Below are 13,955 nucleotides of genomic sequence, written 5' to 3'. Positions count from 1 at the left end.
GGTTCGTTACAGGAGTGGGTGGGTGAGATTCTGTGGCCTGTGTTGTGTAGGTCAGACTAGAAGATCATAATGGTCCCTTCTGACCTTACAGTCTGAGTCTGAGTCCTTTCTGGGCTGGCACTCCATGAATCTAAGACATCCCTGCTGCCCCCACACACCCACCAATGGGGGGCTGTGGGTAAGGCTCTCCCTTGCACTGCAGGCCCTTCCTGCCAGGGGGCACTCCACCCCCAACCCATCTCCTGCTTCTCAGCCCGTCCGTGCACCTGGACCAGGGGGGTCTGAGCCATGCTACCTGGTTTCTTGCAGAGACTTCGGCCAAGGAGGGGCTGCTGCTGTGGTGCCAGAGGAAGACAGCTCCGTACCGGAACGTCAATGTGCAGAACTTCCACATCAGGTAGGGGGCGCTGTGGGGAGGGGGGTTTCACTCGGGGCTCGGGGCTTTGGGGCAGGCCCCAGGGGCGCCCTCGCCCTGCAGCCTTCATGAGTCGAGGTGGCTAGGGCTCAGCCCCACTCCCAGGAGGCAGCAGCTCCAGCAGTGCTGGCTTGAGTGAAGGAGCCCAGGGGCAGCTGGGCCGGAGGAGGGAGCGTAGGGCGGGGCTGGGGTGTGTGTGTAGTGCCAGGCCCCAGCACAGCGCCTGCAGCTGGCCAGGGGTCATAGCCGAGGATCACCCGACTTCTCCTTCTCCTTCCCCCCGGATGCGGCGCAGCTGGAAGGATGGGCTGGCCCTGTGCGCCCTGATCCACCGCCACCGGCCTGACCTCATTGACTATGCCAAGCTCAGAAAGGTGCGACAGCCCCTGCCCCTGCTGTCTTCCCCCACCCTTCCCCAGGCATTCCCCCCATTGCCCCAGCCCCCACCCTTGCTGCTTCCCCTCCTCCCATCCCCTTCCCCACCAGCTCCCTGCTACCACAGGACAGCCCTCCCCAGCTACCAGCCCAGTGACATTGGTCCTGGCTCCTGGCACTGCCCCAGCCCCCCATTTAGTTTTCTTCTCCCCCCTCCCCCCAGCTGTTTCTGCCCAAGGACGTTCAGCTCTTTGCTGGCCAGATCCCTGTCCCTGACCTGTTATCCGAGCTCTGAGCAGCAGCTTCCTGTCCCCGTGAACGCCCTCCCCTCCCTGTTACTGCTGACGTGCCCACCCCATGGCTCAGGCCCCCCTTCCTACCCTGCTCCCTGCAGGGCCCCGTCCCTCTCATGGTGCCCCCCTTGCCTGTGGCTCACGCAGCCCTCTTTGCCCCCTGCCCCAGCCTGTCACCAAGCCCCCCCGCAGTCTCACGGCTCTGCCTCTCTGTGCCTAGGATGACCCCATCGGGAACCTCAACACGGCCTTTGAGGTGGCTGAGAAGTACCTCGACATCCCCAAGATGCTGGACGCTGAAGGTGAGGGCCGGGCGCTGCACTCCGAAAGCTGCACAGAGGGGCCTGGGGACCCAGTGCTCTGGCCTGGCCCTTCGCGTGACCCTGACCCTGGAACCTTGGCCTGACCTCGGCCCTCTAATCCTGATCTTGGCTCCTAGTCCTAATCCCAACTCCTAACCCTTGAACCTGATCCTGACCTCTGACCCCGACCCTTCTCCTGGGCCCTGTGAGGGTCTGGCTGAACCAGCTTGGCCCTGGAAATGTGATCATTTATCCTCTTCCTACCTGAGCTCCCGCTTCAGCCCCCAGACCTGATTCTGTAGATCAGGACGCCTGGGTTCTCTCCCAGCTCAGGAGGGGATCTAGTGGGTTAGAGCAGGGGGCTGGGAGCCAGAACTCCTGGGTTTTGTTTTTGGCTCTGCCACTGATTCCTTGGTGGGTAGGTAAGAGGGAATCCTTCTCTCCAGTGTCCCTTTTTCCGTTTCCTCCTGTGGGGATCTCAGGCTGTCCCCTTGACCCACCACACTGGGATGCTCTGTGGAATGAGGGGCCTGGAGCCAGACTCTCCCCACCCTTCATGGCCTTGCGGGCCGTGGATCCAGGGGACATGGCTCTAATGCCCAGGGCAGCTGGTGCTCTGGGCCTGTGCAGCCCAGCCTGGGGGGGAGCATGCTTCCAGGCAGGGGCTGGGGGACACTGTCATAGACCCCCAGGATCTGCGCTACATCCCAGCTCTGAAACTCTCTCTTAGAGGAACCCCTACATGTGCCAGACCCCCTCCCCCCCCCGTGGAGGAACCCTTCAGGACAGGCCATGTGGCCTCACTGCCTCCTAGACTGAGCTCCGGGGCTCCTGCCCCCCTGCTTCACCCCATGAGCTCTGCCCTGCGAGTCCAGCTGAGACAAGCTCCTGGCAGAGCCTTGTCTACCCCTCAGGACTGACACCCCCACCTGGGATCTGCCATGGCACCAAAGAGCCTTCTCCAAACGGAGCAGGGCTTGTGGGTCACCTGGAGTCCTGATATTCATACAAAGAAATCAAGGCTCCAGCACAGTCCATCTGCTCAGCCCAGAGCAATTCACCAGCCCAGCCGCAGTCACCTCCAGTGCCAGGCTCTGGATGTTGGGCTTCCTGGGCCAGGCTTAGTCCTTGGTACCCAGGCTGGGCTGGGCTGAATTCACATCCCTCTCCTAGATCCCTGACTCTCTGGGTTGGCGTTGTCTCGCTGGCCCCCTTGTTGATCTGGTCAGCTTCAGCCAGTTTCTTAACAAATGTATTCACTCCAGCCTAGCAGGGAAGTGATGCAGCCCTGTGACTCCTGGGCCGGGTATCTCTACACTTCAGCCACTGCAGCGCTTCACTGTAGACACCACCTATACCAGGAGAGGGCTTTGCCCATGGCTGTAGTTTCCCACCTCCCCGAGAGGCGGTAGCTAGGTCAGCGGGAGAATTCTTCTATCCTTCTAGCCCTGTCCACACTGGGGGGAGGTCAGTATAGCTATATCATGGGGGATGGATTTTTCACACCCCAGGGAGACATGGCTATGCCGCTGTAAGTGTCTAGTGTAGACCAGCCCTGAGAGCAAACATAATCCCTTCCCCCCACTGGCTAGCCATGCGAAGTACAGGGGGAAACTGAGGCACACATAGGATTCATAAAAATATTATGAAACGTTCCCACTCTCTCACAGGCACATCCCGAGGGAAGGGCTGGGGCTGGGGGGGAGTGCACTGGGGACAGGTGTTCCAGGAGGGAGGGACGGAGGGGCTGTAGGAGGTCACACAGGGTGCTGGGTTGGGGGGGAAGTAGTTGAAACTCCAAGCGCAGGGTGTGTGGCCAGGTCACACCATCGCTCCCCCACCCCCACTGAGCTGCTGGCATCTTTCTGCAGATATTGTCAACACGCCCAAGCCAGACGAGAAAGCCATCATGACCTACGTGTCCTGCTTCTACCATGCCTTTGCTGGAGCAGAGCAGGTGCGTGTGCGTGCGTGCGTGTGTGTGTGTCTCCAGTGCAAATGGGGCTGGGGGTGGGGACAGTCTTGGTCGGGGTCTGTGTGGTGCCCACCCCCATGGGGCCCCAGTCTCTGTTGGGATCAGTGCAATGCTTGGCACAACAGGGGTCCCGATCTCAGGTGAGGGCGTCTGTGCAGCACCCTGCCCAACAGGTGCCTGACTTTGCTCAGGGTCCATGCAGGGCCCAGCACAGCTCTCTCCCGTGAGGCCCCAAAGATGTTCTACAGGGGGCCCTGATCTCGGTCAGGGGAAGGGAAGGACTGTGCTCAGGCTGCTCTATTCCCCCCACCCCACCCCAGGCCGAGACGGCTGCAAACAGGATCTGCAAGGTGCTGGCTGTCAATCAGGAGAACGAGAAACTGATGGAGGAGTACGAGAAGCTGGCAAGCGAGGTATCAATCCATCCTCCCCTGAAGAAGCCATGCCCCCTCGCCCGACACCTGCTGGGGGCTTGCTCCCAGACCTGGGCTCACTGGAGAGAGGCAGCAAGGCCTTGAATGGGCATCAGGACTCCTGGGTTCTCACCTGGCTCTAGCAGTGGAGGGAGATCTAGTGGGTTAGAGCAGTGGGAGGGGTTGGGAGCCAGGTCCCCTGGGTGCAGTGGGGGTGATATACTGGCCTGATGAGGTACAGCTGTATTAATTAATGCTTGGGGGGGGGAGGGGGAGGGAAGGGGTGCTGAGGGCCAGGCTGGGGAGTGAGGAGCTAGTGTTGGGCTATGTGCCTGTGGCTCTCCCCCAAGGGCCTATAGGGGCTGGAGTGACCCAGTACTGCCCCCTGCTGGCCCTTACCCTTCCCACGGCTCCCTACAGCTGCTGGAGTGGATCCGGCGCACCATCCCATGGCTAGAGAACCGCGTGGCAGAGAAGAGCATGAGCGCCATGCGGCGCAAGCTGGAGGATTTCCGGGACTATCGCCGAGTCCACAAACCACCCCGCGTGCAGGAGAAATGCCAGCTTGAGATCAACTTCAACACCCTGCAGACCAAGCTGCGCCTCAGCAACCGGCCTGCCTTCATGCCCTCCGAGGGCAAGATGGTGTCGGTGAGCTATGGCACAGGAAGGCCACGCACCTGCCATGGGGCCATTGGCACCTGCAGGGGAATCTGCCATCCATCCATGACACTGCCTCTGCTACCCTGAGTGGGGATGAGGCCTGCATGGCACATCCATGGGACATGGGTCCACATGGACCAGGGACCGACACATCCCTGTTGTGCAATGGTGCTCATGAAGCACAGAGCCACATGTGTCCAGGGGGTGGGGAGGCATGTATACCCGGGGGGTGGTGCCCACTGGGTAGGGAGCTATGTGTGCCCAGGGGGCAAGAAGGCATGTGTGCCCAGAGGCAGTGCCCATGGGGTGGGGAGCCATGTGTGCCCGGGAGGCGGTGCCCATGTTGTGTGGAGCCACGTATTGAGGGTGGTGAGGACACACACAGGGCATGGACTATCACAGAGCTTGTCAGTTGCTGATGGGGCCCAGGCTGGTGTGTCCAGGGGGCAGTTCCTGCCTCCCAGGTGGGCATAGGGTGGCTGTGATCTGGGTGCTACTGCCCCAGGGGACGGGCAGGGGTGAGGCAGGACAGGTGGCCTGCTCCAGCACTCCCCTGGTGCTGTGTGTGTGGGAGGAGGGGGCAGCGCCCAGGTTCACGCATCTCTGTCTGCGGTGGGGATAGGATATCGCCAACGCCTGGAAGGGGCTGGAGCAGGTGGAGAAGGGCTATGAGGAGTGGCTGCTGACCGAGATCCGCCGCTTGGAGCGCCTGGAGCACCTGGCTGAGAAGTTCAAGCAGAAGGCGACGCTGCACGAGTCCTGGACCAGAGGTATCAGCCCCCTGCCCCCCTGGGCCAGGGATCCCCCCAGCCCCTTCTGCTATAGGGCTCCCCCCACCCCCATCCTTCACTACAGGAATACCCCTTTCTGCTACAGGGATCACCCTGCCTTCCCCTACACCTCCGCTATGGGGTACTCCCACTGTGGATCTCCCCCAGAGGGAACTGCTCCAGTCCCCGCCCCAGGAGGGCACTACCTCTCAGGCCCTGCCCCCCTGCCCTGGGCTCCTCCCAGCCCTCTGGGTTCCTCTGTGCCCCAGAGGCCCATAGGGTGAGGGGCAGGAGGTACAAAGGGCGGGAGCTGGTGGGCTGGGGGTGGAGAAGGTTGGCCAGGCTCAGACTGTGCTGCCCCTGCAGGGAAGGAGGAAATGCTTTCACAGAGGGACTATGAGTCAGCCTCACTCATGGAGGTTCGGGCGCTGATGCGCAAACACGAGGCCTTTGAGAGCGACCTGGCCGCCCACCAGGACCGCGTGGAGCAGATCGCCGCCATCGCCCAGGAGCTTAAGTAAGTGCTGGGCCTGAGACACACACCCCGGTCAAAATCCCCATGCCAGAGCCAGGGAGAGAACCCAAGAGTCCTGGCCCTCAGCCTCCTGCTCTAACCACGAGGCCCCACCCAGCTCCTAGTGCCCGGGCAGGTGGTGTCCCTAGCTAGGTGGGCAATATCCAGGGCTCTGTGCCTTTCCCCATGGCTCTGGGCCTTGCCCTGTGGCAGCCCAGTGGCTCTGTGCCTTGCCCCATGGCAGCCCAGTGGCTCTGTGCTTTGCCCCGTGGCTCATTGCCCTTACCTTCCCACCATCTCTCCCCTCCCCCGCAGCGAGCTGGACTACCATGATGCCGCGTCGGTGAACTCCCGCTGCCAGGCCATCTGTGACCAATGGGACACGCTGGGCACCCTGACCCAGAAGAGGAGGGACGCGCTGGAGGTGAGAGGGGGTCCCGGATGGCAGGGAGCTCCTGCTGCCAACCAGAGTTGGCCGGGGGACAGGCCTGCTCCGGTGCAGGGGCTGGGGGGATGGTGGTGCCCCTTCCCCTCTAACCCTCTGGCTCTGCCCCTGCCCAGCGGGTGGAGAAGCTGCTGGAGACCATCGACCAGCTGTACCTGGAGTTTGCCAAGAGAGCCGCCCCCTTCAACAACTGGATGGATGGCGCCACCGAGGACCTGCAGGACATGTTCATCGTGCACAGCATTGAGGAGATCCAGGTGTGGCCCACTGGGCCCCTGGGCTAGATCCCTGGCTCTGGGAGGGGAGTGGGGTCTAGTGGTTACCACAGGGAGCGCTGGGAGCCAGGACTCCTGGGTTCTGTCCTGGCTTTGCCTTTGACCTTCCTGCTCTGTGCCTTAGTTTCCTCTCTGTGTATGAATCCCTCGGCCCACTGCTCTCTGGGGTCAGGGGAGATGGGGGGAATTAGGGGAAGTGGCAGGGCTGGGGCTGGGTGGGAGTGGGTCGAGGGAAGTGGGGGGTCTATGGGGTGCGGCACAGTCGGGCACAGTGTCCCTGTGTTGCTCTGCTTAGGTGTCCAGAACTGTAAGCCCCGGTGTTACCCCTCAGCCTCAGCAAGACAGAGCTTTGCTGGAGAGAACAAAACCCGCTTTCTAGCTATCACACTTCATTTCCCAAAGTTCCAGCCTTTGCCCAAGCAGTTTTCTCATCCACTTCAAGTTTGCAGCATCTCCAGCCCCCAGGCCCGGGGTCCCAGCTTTCCTAGGCTCAGAGGCTCTGCTTCCTCTGGCCCCTCCGTGACGGGTAACGAGAAGGTCTCATTGTTCCCCCTGTGTCACCAGAGGCCGTTGTCCCTGCATCCGGAGCCAGAGGGCGGCCTGGGGTGCAGGCTCTGTCCCAGGCATGATCACTCAGGTGTCTCTTTCACCTCTTGTTAGCTTAATGTAAATATCCTGTCACTGTCCAACCAGCCAGCTGGGTCGCTGCCCCTTGCGCTGTCCAGGCTGGGTGTGAGCTCTGCCTCCCAAATGCCCTGTACGAACATACAACCAGCACATCGGTAACTCTGGGCAGAGCCTGCACAGGCATCCGACAGGGCTCTGGGGACCAGCGGGCCACCGCTGTACACACCAGACCTCGCAGGACACGTTCTGCCCCCAGCGTGCTGGACAGTGAGGGTGTCAGGCTGGATCTGACACAGGGCTGTGGGCCCTCAGCCCACGGGCTGTGAGGGGCTCTTCGGGCCACACTCTCCCCATGGCGACTGTCCCCCTGCCCACAGAGCCTGATCACGGCCCATGAGCAGTTCAAGGCCACGCTGCCCGAGGCCGACAAGGAGCGCATGGCCATCCTAGGCATCCAGAACGAGATCCAGAAGATCGCCCAGACTTACGGCATCAAGCTGAGCGGGGTGAACCCCTACACCAACCTCTCGCACCTCGACATCGCCAGCAAGTGGGACACGGTGAGTGCGGCCACTGGGAGCGGGGACCCAGCTGACCCTCCCTCCTGCTGACTGTGTCTGTTCCACCCCTGTCCAGCTAGCCATCTGACCCCACAGGCATCACACCCCCTGCCTGTCTGTCAGTGCCTCTCTGTCTGGCCCTGCCTCCCCAGCCCCATTGCTCTTGGGCCCTGGCCTCCCCGAGCTGGAACCCCACCTTCCCAGCCCATTGCGCTCAGCCTCCTCCCATCTGGAACCCTGTCCCACAGCCTCTCACCTGCTGCTCCCTCCCCCACAGGTGAAGCAGCTGGTGCCACACCGAGACCAGACGCTGCAGGAGGAGCTGGCGCGGCAACAGGCCAATGAGCGGCTGCGGCGCCAATTCGCTGCCCAGGCCAATGTCTTGGGGCCCTGGATCCAGACCAAGATGGAGGTGAGAGCTCATGTGTGGATTCTAGCCACGGCTCTGGGAAAGGCGTGAGGACTAATGGTTGGGAGGGGGCTGGGCTGGGAGTCAGGACTCCTGAGTTCTAGCTACAGCTCCTGGGTTCTAGCTACAATTCAAAAAAGAGTCTTACAACAAGTGGAAACTTGGTCAAATTACAAAGGATGAATATAAACAAATAACAAAAGTATGTAGCAACAAAATCAGAAAGGCCAAGGCACAAAACGAGATCAAACTAGCTAGAGACATAAAGGGGTAACAAGAAAACGTTCTACAAATACATTAGAAGCAAGAAGATGACCAAGGACAGGTAGGCCCATTACTCAATGAGACGGAAAACACAACAGAAAATGTGGGAATGGCAGAAGTGCTAAATGACTTTTTTTTGTTTGTTTTCACCAAAAAGGTTAGTAGTAATTGGACGTCTAACACAGTGAATGCCAGTGAAAATGAGATAGGATCAGAGGCTAAAATAGGGAAAGAACAAGTTAAAAATTACTTAGACAAGTCAGCTGTCTTCAAGTCACCAGGGCCTGATGAAATGCATCCTAGAATACTCAAGGAGCTGACTGAGGAGATATATGAACCATTAGCAATTATCTTCTAACGTCATGGAAGACGAGAGAGATTGCAGAAGACTGGAAAAGGGCAAATATAGTGCCCATCTATAGAAAGGGGAATAAGGACAACCTGGGGAATTACAGACCAGTCAGCATAACTTCAGTACCCAGAAAAATAATGGAGCAAATAATTAAGCAATCAATTTGCAAACACCTAGACGATAATAAGGTGATAAGTGACAGTCAGCATGGATTTATCAAGAACAAATCCTGTCAAACTAACTTAATAGTTTTCTTTGACAAGGGTAACAAGCCTTGTGGATGGGGGGAACTGGTAGATGTGATAGATCTTGACTTTAGTAAGGCCTTAGTACTGTCTCGCATGATCTTCTCATAAACAAACTAGGGAAATGCAACCTAGATGGAGCTACTATAAGTAGGGCCCTACCAAATTCAAGGCCATGAAAAACACGTCACGGACCATGAAATCTGGTCTTTTGTGTACTTTTACCTATACAGATTTCATAGGGAAGACCAGCATTTCTCAAACTGGGGGGCCTGAACTAAAAGGGGATTGTGGGGGGTAGCAAAGTTATTGATGGTGGGGGGGGGGTCGCAGTATTGCCACCCTTACTTCTGTGCTGCCTTCAGAGCTGGGTGGCCGGAGAGCAGAGGCTGCTGGCCAGGCACCTAGCTCTGATGGCAGCATCCCACCAGCAGCAGCACAGAAGTAAAGGTGGCAATACTGCGACCCCCCTACGATAACCTTGCAACACCCCCACAGCTCCCTTTTGGGACATGACCCCTACAGTTACAACACCATGAAATTTCAGATTTAAATATCTGAAATCATGACATTTACGATTTTAAAAATCTTATGACCGTGAAATTGACCAATTGGACCATGAATTTGGTAGGGCCCTAATTATAAGGTGAGTGCATAACTGTTTGGAAAACCATTCCCAGGAGGAGTTATCAGTGGTTCACAGTCAGGCTGGAAGGGCATAACAAGGGGGGGGTCCTGCAGGGATCAGTTCTGGACCTGGCTCTAATCAATACCTTCATCAATGATTTAGATAATGGCATAGAGAGTACACTTATAAAGTTTGTGGACAATACCAAGCTGGGAGGGGTTGCAAGTGCTTTGGAGGATAGGATTGAAATTCAAAATGATCTGGACAAACTGGAGAAATGGTCTGAAGTAAGTAGGATGAAATTCAGTAAGGACAAATGCAAAGTACTCCACTTAGGAAGGAACAATCATTGCACACATACAAAATGGGAAATGACTGCCTAGGAAGGAGTTCTGCGGAAAGGGATCTGGGGGTCATAGTGGATCCCAAGCTAAATATGGGTCAACAATGTAACACTGTTGTAAAAAAGGCAAACATCATTCTGGGATGTATTAGCAGGAGTGTTGTAAGCAAGACACGAGAAGTAATTCTTCTGCTCTACTCCACGCTGATTAGGCCTCAGCTGAAGTATTGTGTCCAGTTCTGGGCGCCACATTTCAGGAAAGATGTGGACAAATTGGAGAAAGTCTTGAGAAGAGTGACAAAAATTATTAAATGTCTAGAAAACATGACCTGTGAGGGAAATCTGGAGAAGAGAAGACTGAGGGGGGGACATGATAATAGTTTTCAAGTACAATAAAGCTTGTTACAAGGAGGAGGGAGGTAAATTGTTCTCCTTAACCTCTGAGGATAGGACAAGAAACAATGGGCTTAAATTGCAGCCTGAGAGGTTTAGGTTGGACATTAGGAAAAACTTCCTGTCAGGCTGGAATAAATTGCCCAGGGAGGTTGTGGAATCTCCATCACTGGAGGTTTTTAAGAGCAGGTTAGACACACACCTGCCAGGGATGGTCCTGTTATTACTTAGTCCTGATGGAGTGCAGGTGACCACTTAAGGTCCCTTCCACTCCTATGATTCTATGAGTCTATAATGGTTAGAGCGGGGGAGTGGGAAGCGGGGCGCCAGGACTCCTGGGTTCTCTCTCAGCTCTGGGAAGGGAGTGGGGTGCAGTAAGAAGAGCAGGGCACAGTGTCCTCACCCAGTGACAGCCCCTTGCCCCTTGCAGGAGATTGGGCACATCTCAGTGGACATCAGTGGCTCCCTCGAGGACCAGATGAACCATCTCAAGCAGCAGGAGCAGAACATCATTAATTACAAGGCCAACATCGACAAGCTGGAGGGCGACCACCAGCTCATCCAAGAGGCCCTGGTCTTTGACAACAAGCACACCAGCTACACTATGGAGGTGAGAGACCAGATGGGGCTGCGGGGCTCCTTGTGGGGGGGCTCTCCAAGCAGGGATCGGGGGCTGACAGGGGCACTTGGGAGGAGGGGATGACTAAGGGTACTCTGAGAGGGGCAGAGGGTCTCAGGGGAGGGGTTTGGAGGGGAAGGTTGTCATGAATCATGAGGGGACATGTGATTGTGCTTTGTGCATGGGGCACTTCGGGTGTGTAGTTATGTGCAAGAGTGATGGGAGGGTGATCTTGGTGGGGTGATCCCCAGGTGCTGTGATCCCCTCTCCTGTCCCCATAGCACATCCGGGTGGGCTGGGAGCAGCTGCTGACGACGATTGCCCGAACCATCAACGAGGTGGAGAACCAGATCCTTACCCGCGATGCCAAGGGCATCAGCCAGGAGCAGATGAACGAGTTCCGGGCGTCCTTCAACCACTTTGATCGGGTGAGATACGGCCCCCCCGCATCCTGATGACCCTGACTCTGCCTGGATAGCCCTGTCCCATCAATAACCCTGCCCCTGTCTGGATAGCCCCACCCCATCAATAACCCTGCCCGCTTTGGATAGCCCTGCCCCATCAATAACTCCGCCCCTGCTGGACAGCCTGCCCCCATCAATAACCCCGTCCCTGCCTGGTTAGCTCCACCCCCATAGATAACCCTCTTCAATAATTCCACTCTTACCCAGATAGCCCCGCCCCCATTGATAACCTTTCTAGATAACCCCACTCCCCCCACCTGTCCCCCATCTAGGTAACCCAGCTCCCCACCACTGCTGCCCACAGCCAGCTTTGCTGGTGCCTCGTAGTCCCAACCCACAGCTCTGCCAACGCCCCTCAATCCTGACACAGCCTGAGTGTGTGGGGGCATGAATGGCTCACAGAGGTGAAGCTTTGCACCCTAGTGGAGGTCCCTGCGGGGCTTTGGGGAGAACTCACTGGTAGCAGAAGCTCAGGCTGCCTGGGCTGCACCCCTGTCAGGCCGGTCTGGACCCTGGGGGCACATTTCTGGCTTGACGTCTTCTCTTCCCTCCCTGTCTCCTGCCACAGAAGAGGAACGGGATGATGGACCCTGATGACTTCCGTGCCTGCCTCATCTCCATGGGCTATGACCTGGTAAGAGACCCTCCCACACAGGAGGGCCAGTACTGGTTGTACTAAGCCCCTGCCCCACTCCCTGCAGCACAGCACCCCTTAGTGCCACACTGGGCTCAGCCCTGAGCCTAACTCAGTGCAGCCCCAGCCTCACCCCCATTCCTACCCCCCAGGGTGAGGTGGAGTTTGCCCGGATCATGATGCTGGTGGATCCCAACAGCACGGGCGTGGTGACGTTCCAGGCCTTCATCGACTTCATGACCCGCGAGACGGCCGAGACCGACACGGCTGAGCAGGTCGTGGCCTCCTTCAAGATCCTGGCATCAGACAAGGTCAGTCCAGCCATATCCCCCTCACCCCTCCCCCCCGACCTCTCGGAGGGCTCTGCTGGGCTGGGAGCGTCTTCCTCAACCCCTGGGGCCTGTGGGGTAGCAGCTGATGAAAGGCATGGGGCTGGCCTTGCTGCAGTGCATGATGGGATTGGTAGCCTCTCTAGGTCACACTGAGCCAGCTCCCATGGGTCTGCTGGAATTTCCCTCGGGTCTCTTGTTTGCTGTGAAGGTATGTGGGGGGCAGGTTTTATTCCACGCCGCCTCCACTGGCCTCCAGGGACGCACCCCTACCCCAAGCTGTCGAGGACCCTGAGTCACAGGCTGCGGTTCAGGAGGGTTCCCCCCTCCCCAGTTTTGAATGCAGCGTCACTAGGGTCTCAGAGCATCTTGGATCTGGGCCATCTGCTCATGTAGTTAGATCAGAGGTTCTCAAACTTCATTGCACCGTGACCCCCTTCTGACAACAAAGATTACTACACAGCCTCAGGAGGGGGGACCGAAGGCTGAACCCCTGGGCTTCAGTCCCCGGCAGAGAGCCTGTAACCTGAGCCCCGCCACCCAGGGCTGACGTCCTCAGGCTTTGGCCCCAGGCAGTTGGGCTTGAGCTTCGGCTCTGGTCGTGACCCACTTTGGGGTCCTGACCCACAGTTTGAGAACCGCTGAGTTAGACCCTCGCGGCCAGGTGGCACCGGTGGGGTGGCCCTGCAGCAAGTCCCCGGGAGAGACTGTGCTAGAACAGTGAGTGTGGGCAGTGCAGGCCTGAACGGGCCCCACAGACCTCACTCCAGCACTGCACTGCCCTGTGCTCGTCTCCCTAGGCTAGCCAGGACCCCGATGGGTGGGGAGGGGGGGCTGGGCTGTTGCCCCCTAACCATTTCCCCTCTAACCATCTCCCCTCTCACCTTTCAGAACTACATCACCGTGGAGGAGCTGCGGCGGGAGCTGCCCCCGGAGCAGGCCGAGTATTGCATCAGCCGCATGACAAAGTACAGTGGGGCTGACACGGTGTCAGGCGCATTGGACTACGTCTCCTTCTCCAGCGCCCTGTACGGGGAGAGCGACCTGTAACCCCCACCCTGGGAGCCCCCGCTGCACCTCACAGGATCGACACCCCTCCCCCCGATCGGGGGGGGAACCTGCCCTGGATTCCCCCACCACCACCCTGCCCCATGGAACGACGACACTGTGGAGCCCTATGCGGCCTGGACAGATGGATGGGGATCTGTCTGGGTTAGGACCCTCTATCCCCCACATCTTACCCCCAGTTCTCCCCAAAGCCCAGCTCTAGCTAGGAGCTGCCTAATCTCTGTGTCTTTGCTGCTGCCCAAGTAGATGCGTGCTTGCCCAGCCTGGATCAGCCCCCCTCGTTCCCCAGTCTCAGCATCTCCCTTCCCCCTCTGGGAGTGCTTTGAACCCCAACCTTCCCCCTTGCTGCCTCAAAAATGCAGGAGGTGGTGCCAGTTCTCGGCATGTCTGTCCCCAGCTAGGGGGCTTGCTGCGCCATCGAGGGGTCCTATGGCCCCCATCTCTGTGGCTCCGGTGCAGGGAGCTGCGCACTGGGGGTGGGGCACGAGGAACAGGGCTGGGAGGAGCTGGGGAGCAGAGCCAGGTCAGGCTGGGCCAGGTGCGCTCCGTACACCCGCTAATAAATGAAACATAACAGAGA

At 58.4% G+C, this 13,955-nt stretch overlaps 1 protein-coding gene across 1 annotated transcript in view; it reads left to right on the top strand.

Moving 5' to 3' along the window:
• Nucleotides 1-13,955, top strand: part of ACTN3 (actinin alpha 3) — a 31,527-nt gene extending 17,572 nt beyond the window's left edge. The window contains exons 5-21 of the mRNA XM_005307974.5: nucleotides 310-397; nucleotides 711-789; nucleotides 1,304-1,385; nucleotides 3,257-3,342; nucleotides 3,681-3,773; nucleotides 4,194-4,424; nucleotides 5,059-5,206; nucleotides 5,573-5,723; nucleotides 6,036-6,144; nucleotides 6,282-6,422; nucleotides 7,445-7,627; nucleotides 7,905-8,039; nucleotides 10,692-10,871; nucleotides 11,162-11,308; nucleotides 11,913-11,978; nucleotides 12,131-12,289; nucleotides 13,199-13,955. Coding sequence (XP_005308031.1) covers nucleotides 310-397; nucleotides 711-789; nucleotides 1,304-1,385; nucleotides 3,257-3,342; nucleotides 3,681-3,773; nucleotides 4,194-4,424; nucleotides 5,059-5,206; nucleotides 5,573-5,723; nucleotides 6,036-6,144; nucleotides 6,282-6,422; nucleotides 7,445-7,627; nucleotides 7,905-8,039; nucleotides 10,692-10,871; nucleotides 11,162-11,308; nucleotides 11,913-11,978; nucleotides 12,131-12,289; nucleotides 13,199-13,357 — 2,237 coding nt within the window. The 3' untranslated portion in view covers nucleotides 13,358-13,955. The remainder of the gene's footprint in view (nucleotides 1-309; nucleotides 398-710; nucleotides 790-1,303; nucleotides 1,386-3,256; nucleotides 3,343-3,680; nucleotides 3,774-4,193; nucleotides 4,425-5,058; nucleotides 5,207-5,572; nucleotides 5,724-6,035; nucleotides 6,145-6,281; nucleotides 6,423-7,444; nucleotides 7,628-7,904; nucleotides 8,040-10,691; nucleotides 10,872-11,161; nucleotides 11,309-11,912; nucleotides 11,979-12,130; nucleotides 12,290-13,198) is intronic.

The sequence above is a fragment of the Chrysemys picta genome, chromosome 7 (genome assembly GCF_011386835.1).
Source record: "Chrysemys picta bellii isolate R12L10 chromosome 7, ASM1138683v2, whole genome shotgun sequence".
In the NCBI taxonomy this organism is placed as follows: Eukaryota; Metazoa; Chordata; order Testudines; family Emydidae; genus Chrysemys; species Chrysemys picta.
The sequence above is the reverse complement of the archived record's forward strand: the minus strand, read 5'-3'. Positions and strand labels throughout refer to the sequence as shown.